At 36.3% G+C, this 15,617-nt stretch overlaps 1 protein-coding gene across 1 annotated transcript in view; it reads right to left on the reverse strand.

The window, feature by feature from the left end:
• Positions 1-2,880: 2,880 nt before the first annotated feature.
• Positions 2,881-15,617, reverse strand: part of MRPS31 (mitochondrial ribosomal protein S31) — a 31,764-nt gene continuing 19,027 nt past the window's right edge. The window contains exons 5-7 of the mRNA XM_038377865.2: positions 14,931-15,007; positions 9,730-9,873; positions 2,881-4,200 (exon numbers count right to left, since the gene is read on the reverse strand). Coding sequence (XP_038233793.1) covers positions 3,935-4,200; positions 9,730-9,873; positions 14,931-15,007 — 487 coding nt within the window. The 3' untranslated portion in view covers positions 2,881-3,934. The remainder of the gene's footprint in view (positions 4,201-9,729; positions 9,874-14,930; positions 15,008-15,617) is intronic.

The following is a 15,617-nucleotide window of genomic DNA, read 5'->3' on the forward strand; positions in this document are numbered from 1 at the left end:
ACACGATAGAACAAATCACTGTTTGTTCACGTTTGGTTTCAAGTAAACCATCAGTTTTGTAACTGAAGATCAAAGAGGCTTTCAAAATAGAGGGCATCTTCCTACCACCAGCTCTTAGAAACTAAAATAAATGCACTACACTGGCACGATTCACACACTTGGTATTTACATACTGCTCCTATTCTACCACGTTGATACAGTAAATAGTTAATCCATTCATGGGATTTTAATCACATTTGCTGTAATCCTTCAATTATAACTAGAGATCATTACTGAGAAATCTTTAACTTGATATGTCTATAATGCCGGAGCAGGCATGTGGTCAGATTCAGTTGATATTAATGGTTACACACCCTTGGAAGCAGGTGTAATCTACACACTAAGTGGGGTGGCATGGAGAAAGCAACAAATGGGAAGATGTGAGGAGTTGTAAAATGAAGTAGAGGGAAGCATATGAGATCTCAGTTAGGATTCTCCTCTTGCTGATGCGAATGTTTGGGCTTTTCTGTTACATTTGTTTTTTCTGATATCACATCTTGAAATATGAAAGTTCATGCAGAAAGTCAAAACTATAAATAGAAGTGTAATCATTCAAATGATCACAATTAGTGTCTAATCAAACAGTCCACACCATGCTAAGATACTACCAAAGATTGACATTAAGCGTTCGGGTGTATTTGCCAGGGTAAAGAATACTTTTGAAGGCAAGCTATCCAAATCTGGTGTAGGCCTGGAAAGAATCAGAGGATTTTCACAAAATGCGATTGCTAAACAGAGCTTTTAACATTTTACTGGATTCCTCAATATCCCCCAAGTAGTCATTAATGGAGCCCATTAATGATTGACTTGGAAAATACAATTACAACCCTACTCTGTGGCTTATGCCATAATCCCTACATGTATTGCTTTGCAGTGGTACAGCCATCCCCACTGCTTTTAAAATATGTCCCCCTCCATTACATGCCCCATCTTCGGCAGCCCAGAAGGCAAGAATCTCAACCTGGACAGGCGACAAAAATCACTGCCATCATTGCTCCAGGTCATTTTGCTGCACTACTAATGTTTTTGTAAGTGACAAGTGCAGTCTACACACAAAATAGAATAGGCAGATGCCCAAGTGCGACATGGTTCAGGACTCTTAGGGTAGCATGGGGGTTGGACTAGATGACCTCCTGAGGTCCCTTCCAACCCTGATGTTCTATGATTAGAGAGGACTAAAAGATAGAACATTAGTCATCCAATAATAAGACGACAGCTTCATACATTAAAAAAGAAAACCTAAGACTATGGCAAATAATTAATGGTATTCTACTTTCAACATAGATCCTATAGACATGTGAGATCTAATCTATACACCACTTAATCACTGAAAAAAATGCATAATTATGTCACACCCACAAATTAATACATTGTTAAAACATTATTGCTGTGATGGGACCAATGAAGTCAATATAAAAAGATGGTTTTATTCCAAGTATGAGGACTAGCATTTAGAACTCTGTTTAAGTTGCAAAAGACAGACAGTTTTTATGTCTGTAAGTTAAGAATTTGGGAGCATCAATGTTGAACACTCCGTTGTGTACAAGGGGTAGCTCCACATACAGACACTCAAAAGCATCACCACTGGCACTATACTGATTTGTTTTGAACAGTCCCAATCAGGCTTAGATACATACATACATACCTAGACCAATATCTTCCAACCTAGTTTCCTACAGTTGGACTCCAAATCTGTATTTAAATTCCTAAACAGAAGCAGCTTGATTTTCAAAGGTGCTGAAAACCTGCAGCTCCCACTGAGAGGTCATCAAAGTGCTGAGCTCCTATTATACCTTTTCTAAGAGATAACATCCGTCTATTTCCCATAGCATAACACTTGTTGAGTCAGTACTCTCACACACACACACACACACCCACCCCCCTAAACCACCTAACCCCTCAGAATTAAAACTGACTATGAAAATTTCCTGCCTTCCATAGTAAAATGCAGGCCAAGATACACTGAAGAAAGAAGAAATTATTTCGAATTAAAATAAAAGCTACTGTAGCTGCAGTCAATTCGCCAAGTTTTTTGGGAAAAAAATCCAGTAAGAATTATTTAAGCAGTAGTGCATTTTCTTTTTGGCCTCTCTCATAGAAAAGTTGCAAGAATCACTGGGTAGGTGAAAGTCTGCAAGGTACAGGTTGTAAACCTAAAACACACCTGGGCACTGAGCTGAAAATTAAACAGACCTACCACCAAAGATACTTGTTACAGCTACCGCTTGGTCTCGCTGCAAGAGCGGGAAGTCTCTGAGGATTTCTGCAGAACTTGAACCTTGCTTCTCTCACTACTCCTATTTAAAAGCCACTTCCCTTCAAAAAGAGAGCCAGTATGCAGAAAAAGTAAGAAGAAATGAAATCAGGCCTACCTATACCCTACAAGATAACAGGCTGTCAAATAAAATTCTGATTTCAAAGGCAGATGTGATCAGATTCTTTCATTTGCACTTTTGTGACTGAGTTAAAAAAAAAAGTGATGAGGTACAAGGTAATTTCATTTGCACGACAAAGTTGATATTTTGCCTCCATTGCATGATTTATTGCTTCCTGTATCATGGCTTTCAGGAGTAATAAGTACCTGAAATACTAGCCAACAGACCACATGGAGAACAAGTTAGGACCTCCAGTGCCAACAGCTCCTACAGTGATGTGGGGGACAGGCGAGAGAGAATGCACAATCTATCAGACTGTAAATATGCTAGAAAAGAGACAAATATAGCCTAGAGGACATCAAATAGAGCCTGGATTAAAGGCAGAATAAAGGATAGAGGGCCACACGAAGGCAAGACAAATACACAAAATGTGCTTAACAGATTTGGAGCACTGTGCAAACATGGATCCTCCAAGAGAAAACATGGAATTTATTTCATGAACATCTGAGCATCACAGAATATCGTACAACAAAGCAGAAGACAAGGTTATAAAACAAGAAAGTAATAGAACTCTGTGCCTCTTGATAAGATCTGAACCTCCCATTTCTAACCCTTCAGGGCAGGAGATAAACAGAACTTCATCCAGATACTGGAGCAGGATTGAATACTGCCAGCTCTGATGCAGTATGATTGTGGGGATTAAATTACATGTTCCAGGGCATTTTTGTGGCAGGCTGAATTTTATTTTATTTTATTTTTTTTTTTTAAATGTCAGGTGTTTGAAGCTGTTCGAATTTGGGATGTTTGAAGTAACCCTGCAATTAAGGGCGGGAGAGGCTGTTTGACAATATACCACATGAACATTACCATTATGTGTGTAAAATATTTTAAAATACTAAAGTGCTGCAGAGAGCAGAGGGGAGGGAATATTGGAGAGGAAAGAAGGTTTAAAAAAAAAATCAAACAACTTCTTGATAGTAAACCAGGTTAGGCCACTGAACACAGTCTCTCAAGGGAAACAGTGGAATCACCCACCAGCAATTAGCGTATTTAAAAATAAACCACATAAAACATTAATATGCAACAGGGAATAATCCTGAATTGGCAGGGAGCTGGAGTAGACTACATTACTGGCCTTTTTTTATCTCTAGATTCTGTGACAGTATCAAATTCCAAAATGTATGTAGCAGAAACCAGTAAAATAAAGACCATTCTGAGAAATCTACTTACTGGTTATTTTGGATAGGCTTAAAATGAATTAAATAGTCAATCAGGGAATTTGTACTGCAGAATTAATAACATTTTTGCTATGTACAATCTATGAGCTGCAGACCATTCCCTCGATTTTGTGTATAAAAATGAACAGAAGAGTAGCAAATTTTAGCTTTTTTTTTTTTCTTTTTTTTTTCTTTTTTTTTAAGAAGTTCACACAATTACATCTTTCAAATCAGGTGTTAATGTTTTACTATGCAGTGACACAATGCTATAATTGTTTTTTTTTTTTTTTAAGTGATCACTTGTTACTTTGATAGACTCCTCCTTTCAAGACTAAGGTCTGTTTCTTTCTCATGATCATTAATCTCTTTAAGAAGTTCCTCCTTTTCCTGGAAGTAATTCCGGAACCACTCAATATGCTCAGCTTTTTGTTTAACACTTAGATATGGATTTTTGGAAAGCCCGCAGGTCACTAGTTCCATGAAGTGGCGAATAGGTCCTTGCTTGGGAAAGTCTTCTAGGTATTTATCCAGAAAGATATGTTCATGAAATTCAACATCATCTTCAATACCTAGAAGGTGAATTGCAAAACACTGTTATATCATCATAATTTCAGGTTGTCTTGTCTGTGTTCACTAAGTCTTGTATGTAAATGCCTTCTAATTGGTAGAATTAATAGTTCAGTGCTGTATACAAAAAGAAAAAGTGGATGGAAGAGGACTGTGGTGAGGTCCAATACCACACACTTTGACCTCCGTCCTCCCCAAATAGGAGAGATTTCAGTGCACAAGATGTCATGCCAACATCCACAAGTCTTTATTTTAATTTTCTGTTTCTCTTTAAGAGGGCAATTTTTACCTAGATTTCATATTTGGTAATGCCATTGAAGCCTGACTGAAATCCATTTCCTTACCAAAAAACCCTGTTCTTCCATTACATGCAAACACTGGTTTGTTATGGGCTATGAAAGCTGGCCTGCTAGCAATATTTTTTAAAGACTGAATTGAGCATTTACTTATAATAAGAAATATACTGGTTGCATAACTTTGCAAAATGGTTTAAAGAAAAAAAAATAAGGTAGTTCAAACGGAACAAGTCTACCTTTGAAAGTATGTGTTACGTGAATGAGTTCCATAATTACATGTTCATTATATTTCACAGTTTTAGGTATTTTACTATTAAATTTGAAAGAGGGAATATTTTCAAAACACTTCTTTTATCTCTTTCCAGACTTTTGCAATCATAAAAATACAAATAGATTGAGGTACACACAATTGTAAGATTTTGCAAGTTTTGTCAGATGTTATTTTTGCATTCATCACTGCTAAAAGTATTACATTAAAAAGCATTCCATCTCAGAGCTATGTGGCATAGTGGTTTGTTACAGACCTTTCACCAAAAATGCCTCAGATCAATCAAGCAGTGATTTTAGTGCTCTTTTCAGTGGCTTTCACTGGTTTCTGCTCTGTATTTTGACACTAGTGTTCAAAGAACACACAAATCAAAGTGTAAGATCTTGAGATCTACAAACTCAAATATGAATAGAAAAAAAAGGGGTTGTCTCAGAAATACCATGAGATTTGGCCATATTACCAATCCAGAAATCAAGACAGACTGGGGTCTGTGACTGCATAGAGATGTTTTTTCCCCCTTTCAGTTGATTAAAAAAACAAAACCTGTCACTAATTAATGCAATTATTTGATAAGGTATAAAATTAACTATCATGAATGCTGTAATACATTTGTAAAGACTGCAGAACAGTAAAATGTTTGTTTATAGATGAACAAGATGGTTTAAAAAAAAAAAAAAAGCGAAGTCAAGTCCATCGGTCTTAAGTTAAAGATCTAGTGGATATTTACATCCCAAACCCAACAATTTGGCAAAATTAAGCCAAAAATGTTTATGCCAGTGACCAGTACGGTAACGGAGATACTGGCAGCGTTATTTGTGGAAGTTTGCACATCACATATCTATGAGTGTTATTAGTCCTTCACATAGCCGAGAATAAGCACTACAGTTTCCCACACTAGAAGAGAACATTTAAAAGTATTTAAGTGATTCCAATACACTTAACCCTTTTACAAGCCAAAACCCTTAGAACCAGAGTGACCCAAGTTGAAAAACATCTCTGTACATTAGCACATCAGTATGGTGCATGCCATCTTAGTAGAACATAATATTGAAGACTGGAATTTTTACTACTATATGTAGGCTTACATTCATTTTTTCTTATATCATAGTAAAGAAAACTCTCTCTGCATTATCGGAAAGGTAAATACTTCCAGGTAATAAAACACAGGAAGTTTGTACCACAGAAATGAGTGCAAATTATTTTGATACTAACCAGGATATGACACATTTGGCAATAACCTTAATCATCAAAATTAAAGTGAGATAACAAAGACAGACATACTAGTGCAAGGATTAACGGCATGTCAGCTTCTTCCAAATCTCCAGCAGCACAGCACTGTAGCATGAAAGTGTCTCTCAACTTGTATACCATACTCACAAAAAGAAAAGGAGTACTTGTGGCACCTTAGAGACTAACAAATTTATTACTAACACGGCTGCTACTCTGAAACCTGTCATACTCACAAAGTTACCATGGTTTCTTTCCTGTTTTTCCTTCAGACACTGCAATTCCTGAAGAAGCTGGAAAAGGATGTCTATTTTCCCACACTGCATCATCAGTAATATGTGCAATGTTTATCAATACCAGCTACCCATCACCTTTATCTCCCTTGTCCTTGAAAAAGAAACCAGATGTTTCCCTCTTCCCAGAAGCTAACTTTTTCTTCACTGATCATATTGGCTTTCAAGGGCATATTTTCGCTGAGCTTGCAAACTCAAATCCACTTTGTGAATACTAGGAATCCTCCAATTATCACTACAATGGGTTCCAAATTCCCCTTTTCTCCCCCAATACTTCGTGATTTCCTGAATCAGGAAATCCTGATAGTTATTGTTCATGATTCTAGGGTCCCCTTAAAATATTCCTGTAATCTGTTAGTCATAAAAGTCTGAGAGAAATTGACTGATTTGCTATTAAAAGAATCTGAACAATGCAACAGTGAAATAGGGAGGCAGTGATTATTATTATCATTACTATTTATTTGTATTATTGTAGTGTCTATGAGCCCTACTCATGGACCAGGACCCCACTGTGCTAAGCACTATATAAACACAGAAGAAAATGTTCTCATTGTAAGTCCTCTGTGTTCTATACACTCAATGAGTAGTTTTCCACAGAAGTTCAAGGGTACTTTTGGTAGGGTTATATAGTCACTAGTTCCAAGTATAGATATTAAATCTGATCAGAGTTTTGGAAATGGGCAAATAAGTTTTTCAGATCTTAAGAATGCTGGCCAACATTTTTTGCCCTTTTCTGCCCCCCCTCCGCCCCCTCTTTTTTAAATTATTAAATAATTTCTATTTCTCTCTAGTAGTAGTGTTCCTTCCTAACCCCAAAACATGAGCACTTGCAATTTAGGAAGGAACTAGAAGAAGTGTGTGATAGCTTCACAGTTTGGCATTTAGTTGAGCCAAAACCATTTAACTGGAGAATTACTGAAACAGCTAACATACAACTGGTAGAACTTTTGCATATAGATGCTGCCAGACGCAATTACATGGTTTCGGTTTGTAAAGATTTCCTTTAACCCTATCACTACAACCCTTGAAGCACCAATGATCCAGAAGCATTGGTTCTTCAAAATGAGGCACTTATATATCGGAGAGAATCAAGAGGTGTTTTGTCCTTTTTTACCCAGTGAGTTATTCAGAAGTTATGTGATCAAGGCATGGATGTACAGCTCAAACCATTTTTAAAAAAGGACATGGATGCTCAAGAAGGATGTCTGAAAGAGTAATTGCATGTTTTTTCTTTCCTATCTATATTTTATTTAAATGTTTAAGAACTTGGGTACCATTATAATGCTTCAAGTTGAAAACATCTCTTCCCACAACAGATACATTTTAATTTTGCTTAGGACTGTATAGCCACAGGCTTATTGTATATAAAAGGAAACCTCTATTTCTTGGTACAGAACTAAGTAATGGAATGTGCTGCTATTGAAGAAACATGGATACAAAATCTAGAATTAGAACTGGTAATGAGTGCCACTTTTCTGTAAGGCTGTTAGAATTACAACAAATTTAGCACAACTTAATGAGTTTCCCCAAGCCTTCTATTTCACTTTGATGTACCTGATGTGATTAATGACCTATAAAACAGAGTTGGTGCTTTGATAGGCCAATAAATTCCATCCTGATTTTTGCAACCCAACCTGTGATAAAGTTTGGAGCTCTCTGTTGGCATTTTCCACGACTAATTTTTCTGGACAAATCAATAAAGATTCTTGCTTAACTATATTTGAAGACTCCTTGCTAATTCACTAAACCAAACAGGGTTCCAGCCACATTACAACATCAGAAATGCCATTGGCTACAGTGATTATAAGATTGCAAAAACATGACTAGTATATATTTGGATTAGTGCACAACAGAACAGATAGATTCTCATGGAAGCAGTGATTAAATTCTAAGAAACCACCAAAACAGGGTAAGAACATTAAGAAACAGCTCAACCACATTATGCAATTTACAACTCTACACAGAATAGCAGATTTTCAAGGAGTGTCGCCTCCAGAAACCAACCTGTTATGTGTTAGGTCTTCAATGATCTAAGACCACTGCCAACCTTTCTACAGTTATTAAAATCCTATCTTAAGAATCTTCACACACTTTCTGTATATCTGTATTTTCTCTTCCATCCATGATGGTCTTTATATTTTCTTATTGTTTAACTTCACATATAGATACTTCTATAAAGAAGGAGGAGGTTACTTATGTATTGTATAATGCATGTCCAGCCAGTAGGACGGTTGGAGTGGCTGACTGTTGTAACTTTGATTTTGCTTATGAAACAGACAGGCCTAAGGGAACAATCTGACTGTAATATTCAGTAAATTGTTATATGCAGTGTTGCTGTAGCTGTGTCGGTCCCAAGATATTAGAGTGACATGGTAGGCAAGGTAATATATCTTGGTGAGAGAGACAAGCTTTTTGAGCTCCACAGAGCTCTTCCTCAGGTCTGGGAAAGGCCCTTAAGTGTGTCACAGCTAAATACAAGATTAAATAGATAGAATATGTACTAAGGGACCATTCAAGATGAAGTGGCCTGTTAATATCCCTGTAGTAATAGCAGAAGGGGAGTTAGTGGGATACAGATTGTTGTAACAAGTCATATATTCAGTGCTTTATTAAGACCACGTTTTTTAATGTCTCCTTTGAGGATGAGGACTGAGAGGTGAGATACAGAATGATTGCTTTGTGAAAAAAGTGTTCACCCACAAGTGATAGGAAAATATTAAGACAAAAAACACACTATATAAGTGCATTGGATAATGAACACCACATGTGTAGGATCCCTGGATCTTGAAAGCTGTGTTGTGGGAGGTGATGATCATCATAGCAGCAGAGACATCCATAACTTCACTGGACACTAAAAACTATGATCTTAATAAAGACACCGGCTTTATGACTTATTACATCAACCTGTAACCCAGATGCTATAGTAAGAGGTAGTATGTTATGTAGCTGGGTGACCTTTTGAGGGTTGGATCTGAAATGAAAGCATTTAAACTATACCAAAAAGGTAAATGATTTGTGGGGTTAGTTTCCTTTTTATATTTGGTTTGTTAACTTTAGAGAGTTTCTATAGAAGTAGCAGAAATTCTCTAGCTACAAAACCCTATTGAGAATCAGTGAGCTTCGTTGAATTTAAGCAATTTCAAGCCACAACCCTAGACCTGTTCAGTGTTCACAACTTCATCAAGCTTCTTCTCCAACTCATTTTAATATTTAAACTGTTTTCCTTAAAGTTTTGATTAGAGTCTAATAGCGAAATTTCCAGGATGTCTTCATCTGAGGCTTCACTAAGTTCGGACAGCTTAAAGTTGCTTACTTGAGCAAAAGCATTAGTAAACTATTGTATGTGCTAGGCATACCTGAAATACATTATTAAAAAAAAACTCTGAAGCATTAAGTTGGTGCTCTAATTCTTTACAAATATAAAGAGAAAAGCTACAGTACACTTACCCGCTTCATTATTAATAGGGAACTCCCACAGTTTTCCCTCCTTTGTCCACTGGATCATCTCTTCAAAACCATTCCGAGGTGGCTTTTGATTTACTGCTGCAATCTGATTAGCAAGTTCCAGATCCCAGAGCGTAGGTGAAGACTCTAAATAAGAAAAAAAAAAAAAAAAAAAAAAACCCACCCCAGACCAGACCTGTCAGTTTACCAGAGAATTATTGACTTAATCATATTTTGTTTAATATTATTACACTTAATGAAGGCTGGTCCTTTCAGATATATATATTTTAAGTTGTAGCTATTAATACCATATTTCATGGTTTGCTTCTGCAATGAAAGCCCACTGAATTCTCAAAGGACTATTAAGTAGCCTACTGATAGGTCAAAATTGCATTTAAGTTATTTTAACCCCTTTCCCAAATGTTAATAGGAATTAACTTTTTCCATTGTGTAACAGGTTTTCTGTTGACACATTTTGGCTGCTTTTGTTAGTCACAAGTTTTTATATTTAACTCATCAAATTCTGAACTTGGTCTATGCATTCTTTATTAAACACAAGAGGACCTTGTTTACTTTAAGGGATTTCCTGGTATTTCATGATTATGCCCTCATTCAGCAAGGCAGCCCACGTCTGCAAATGCTCCCAGTTGTTTACTATAAACCTCACCCATCTTGTTTGGTGGCCCAGCTTTTCTGCCAGTTGAGATTTTTGGAAGCCAGAGTCAATAATCCAGCACACAAAACAGAGAAATCCTGACTTCCCATTTATCTCACTACCTTAAATATTGTCCTCTTTCATGGAATATACCTTAAATAATCTCAAGACTCCCATCTTTTATTATGCCCACAATAAATGAGACTGTCATCATTAATATTAAATGATAAAAAAAATTATTAACTATACTCAAGGATATGCACATGACTGATCTGAGTTACTATTATATCACTATAATGCTCATCCTCCCAAACCCTGTTCCCTCCGTGTTTGTTGTCCCCCAGTCAGTCACCGCATTACCCTATCTAAGATTACAATGTAAATTCTATGTGACTGGGACGATGGCCTAAATTTTCAGAAGCGACTAGAGTTTTTGGGTGTCCAACTTGACATGCTTTAAAGGGATCTGACTCTTTCAGATGTCTTATGCTGGACACCCGAAAAAGGAGACAGCCAAAATCACTAGTCACTTTTGAAAAATAAGGCCCATGTCTTTCTACCTCAACTGTGAAGTGCTATAAAATAGTATTTAACATGGATATATATTTGCATATAGTATTTAAAACACATAAAAATACTCTATGCAGATTTTTATAGATTATATATAAAAATTATAATGTTGCATTTTCTTAAGCACTCTCTTAAAAGATTAATTTTGAGGCAGTTACTTCTTCAGACAGTTTACTTTGCTTTCATAAGTGCTAAAAAAACTCCATTCATCTTTTCCATTAAACAGTCCTTTCTAAAATATTGTAGTATTCCCTCGATTGATCACCCAACCTTCCAACATCCTTGGAATCTGGCCAAAGCATTATATGTTACGAGTCCTATTCATTTACTCATCTCTTGGCTTCATGTCTAACATTTACATAACTTGCAGCAGGCCAATGCAGTGCTCATCTCACCCAGCATTTTTACTCATTGACACATTCCTTCCTGATTAATTTCTTTTCATTCTCAGGCACACAAAACAAGCCACTGCCTATCTAAAACAGACGACGATCCACTACATGAGAGCGAGAAGATGCATGGTATTTGGAAGCAGAGATCAGGCAAAAATGCCTTACAATAATTTTCTAACTGTGAAGACTTTTTTTTCAAGAAATGTGTCCCAATTTAATAATGGTTTGTCTAATTAACTTTGGTTTCAGTGGAAAAATTATCCCTTTCCAATGAAAAGCCTCCCTTGCGAGGGGTTTACATTTTTATGTTGGTCTCTGCAAGAAAGCAAGCTGGAGTTTCCTAAAATGAAAGCTTAAGTCTTCAGAAGTCACATAGTTTATGGGTCACAGCCATTCTGACATTTACTATTTCAAATGTTAGTAGTTTAAAAACGAACAAACTAATCTTTGGTCTTGTGGACCACATCAACTAGTTGAATCCGGTAAACTAAATTCTCTTTCTTTACTTTTCCTTTGCTACAAAAATGGCAGACAGACTTTTTCACTCTGAAGAACATTTCTATTTCGAGGGTGGTAAATCAGAAAACCTTTGTTCAAATTAATTCATACTTGGCAGAAAAATTCTGCCTCAGCCACACCCATCAGTTATCCATTTTCATGTAAATATTCTTTTGTTTGGAGATGTTAGAAGGATACCCAAAAAAAGATGTAATGGAACATTTGGGGTTACAACATTAATTATAAAGGAATCATTGCTTCTACTTTATCCTTTAAGTATTATATTCTGATAATTTTCTACTAATCAAATTTCTTTAAAAGAATGGCCCAAAATTTAAGTTTACAAACATGGTGTGTCTGTTGGATGCAAAACAACCTTACGCTTACCTTTATGGAACAGAAAACAGCATAGTGTAAAATGCTCCTTTCTCTACAGATTTAACAGCCTTTAAACAGTTTTCCCTTGATTTTCCACTTGAATATTTATTTTGAAATCCTGAATATTAGCACAAGATAAGGAACTTGCATTCATAGTGGGTTTAAACAACATTTTAGTTCAATATCTGCACTAATATGAGCCAACAAGAAAACAAAGGGAAATAAGTTAAGGAATCAAATCTCTTATTGGTATTTCCTCCTATTAAGGAAAAAATTGTTTTGCAATGAGACTTATAGTCAGTACAGTTGTGTAATATGGCTTCTGGCTTGAAATCTATTGTAGCTTTCCTCAATGCTACTGGGAATTAGACAAGGAAATGCCGTTAAAAAACTGGAAGAGGCATCCTTGTTGATATCTTATGACAAATCCCATAAAGTTCCCTTGCTTTCAAGTTTTACTTGTGCTACGGTCTATTTATAAATTAGGGTATACATAAATAGTATATGAGTCTAAATAGTATGAATGACATTTGCAGTTCTGCTTTTTATAAGGCTGTGTACAAGCTAGTTCAAAGGGTTACTTATAAACAAAACAACAACAAAAAATAACTAAATACCAGTCATTATGCCTAAACATGCTTGATTCAACCCAAAATTTAGCTATCTGAATATGTATTTCTGGAAGGGTAATTTAAAAGAATATATATAAAATCAGAATGGGCAACATTTTAAAAATCAGCCCATTTTTACTAACCTAATAATCTTACATATATACCAATTTGGTTCCTAAAGGAGATAATTGCAGTATTCTGTTAAACAATGCTCACATTCCATCCCAGAGGTGACTGCATTCAGTAAAATCAGCAGCTGCTTGACAATATGGAACACTCTTCTGTGAAGCCTTATGTCTTAATGTGGGGATCCTGGTGGATAATCAGCTGAACATAAGCTTCTAGTGTGATGTTCGGGCCAAAAAGAGCTAATGCAATCCTGGGGTGCATAAACAGTAGAATCTCAAGTAGGAGCAGAGAGGTTATTTTAACTCTGTATTTGACACGGGTGCAACCACTGCTGGAATATTGGTATCCACAATTCAAGAAGAATGTTGATAAATTGGAGAGGGTTCAGAGAATAGCCACAAGAAGGATTAAAGGATTAAACAACATGCCTTCTAGTGACAGACTCAAAGAGTTCAATCTGTTCAACTGAACAAACAGAAGGTTAAGGAGTGACTAAGTATCTACACGGGGAACAAATATTTAATAATGGGCTCTTCAATCTAGCAGAGAAAGGTATAACATGATCCAAGGCTGGAAACTGAAGCTGGACAAATTCAGACTAGAAATAAGGTGTAAATTGTCAACAAGAAGAGTAATTAACCATTAGAACAGTTTACCCTGGGTCATGGTGGATTCACCATCACTGACCGTTTATAAATCAAGATTGGATATTTTTCTAAAATATATGCTCTAGGAATTATTTTGGGGCAGTTCTATGGACTGTGCTATACATGAGATCAGACTAGATCATCACAATGGTCCCTTTTGGCCTTAGAATCTCTGAAACAGCACTATGTGACGTTTTAGTACAGGAAACAAAGAAGCTATACAATTGAAACTGCAGGGAGAAATTAATGGAGACAAAATTACCCAAACTAGAAGCTGGCCAAAGCTGTTGAACTCCTCGTCTTAAAAAACCCTAAAATGAAACCACAAACCCTGAAATGGGCTCTTTATTGATCCGCAGAGAAGAGTGCCATCTACTGAATCACAAATACTATTTCTGCAGACTTGAGTTTCACACTTGATTGTAACACTTTGCAATGCAACAGTGCCTTTTTTCCCCAAAGGAATTCAGAGTATTTTATAAAAATCAGTGAATTCTCATTCATTGCCTACAAGGCATTACTGTACCCATTTTACAGAAAGGGAAACTTAGAGACAACTTAAGTGATTTGACCATAGTCACATAGCATGACAGTGGGGAAAGCCAGTCTTGAGCTTTAACCCCTAAATCATACACCCACTCTGGCCTTCATTTTTGGAAGGGTATCCCATCCATGCACCAATCGGGCCTGACCCTGCATAGCTAGTAAGATTTATTGATATAACAGACTGATACAGCTAAAGGGTTTTCTGTTGTTTTTGTTTAAATAAGATTTCTGTATGTGTTTGAAGTTCATACATGTGAGGGATTATCTACACCAGGTAAAACTAGGCATAGTTTATCCAGGAAATCACAGCAAGGTTCTCAGAGTTCTGACAGTACACTTCAATCCTATCCAGTTTCCCCTGTGACAGTAGTCTCAAGCCTCTTCGGAGCAAGATCTAGTGCAATAGTTTTGCAATATGGACAAATGTCCACTAAGAACTAGGGTAAACCAAGTATACATTTTCACCTGAGAAAATTTGGAGGAATATTAGTGCTCATGGAAGGAACACAGACAACACTGGCAAGTAGCATCACAGGTCAGCTTTACCACATAACTGTTAGTGTACGTTAGTCCTGATATAGAATCCAAAACTATTATTCCATAACACTGTGTAGAAGTCTTGCCTACCAATGACCAGATTTAGACCACACATTAATTTATGACCAGGTTTCAAACCAGCAAGCTAGCAGCCAACCCCTCTCTTCCATGAGACAGCGAACTTCTCTATTTTTTGAAGAATTTCCTCCATTTGGGTTTTTGTTGTTGCTTTTCCACTAACCTGCTTCAGGTGTCCCTTCTGTAACAGTGGGAGAAACAGGGAAAATGTTAAGCCTCCTTCCTAGGTGAAGCCCTCTTCTATAAACAAAGAAGACAAATGATATTTGACATTTCACAACACAGTCAGTTTAAAATTAGGCTTACAAAATACAGAATATGATCATTAAACTCTAGAACAAAAGTCAACCATCCCCTGGAAACAAAAAACACCAACATATTGACTATTCTACTAAATAGCTAGACTTGGTAACCAAAAGACAAAACATTGCATTTGAGTTACTGCTCTATAATGCAATTAATGAAGCACTGGAGCCAGACTCACAACATACTTTCCTGTGATGTAATTAGCATAATTGCCATTATTTTAATTTGATTTACTCCTATTTATATATTTAGGAATCTTAATAAAGTCAAATGCTATCAGTCCCCATGGTACCTTAGTAATAGATAGTTCTTAGAAAGTGCATTTCTTGGTTTGTTTTTTTTTAAATGTTTTTGTTCTACTACACAAAATATTTCACAATTCAGGAAAAAAAGACAACAGCTAAAAATCAAACTAGCCCTGATTTATGAAGTAAACAGCCTTTTTGGAAGATTATGTATCCACCCTTTCCTCTCTGCCATATGACTAACACTCAAACTGTTGTGATAAGCTATAGTCTAAACAGTGTCATTTCGGGGCTCTCTT

Source organism: Dermochelys coriacea, chromosome 1, assembly GCF_009764565.3.
Source record: "Dermochelys coriacea isolate rDerCor1 chromosome 1, rDerCor1.pri.v4, whole genome shotgun sequence".
Classification (NCBI taxonomy): domain Eukaryota; kingdom Metazoa; phylum Chordata; order Testudines; family Dermochelyidae; genus Dermochelys; species Dermochelys coriacea.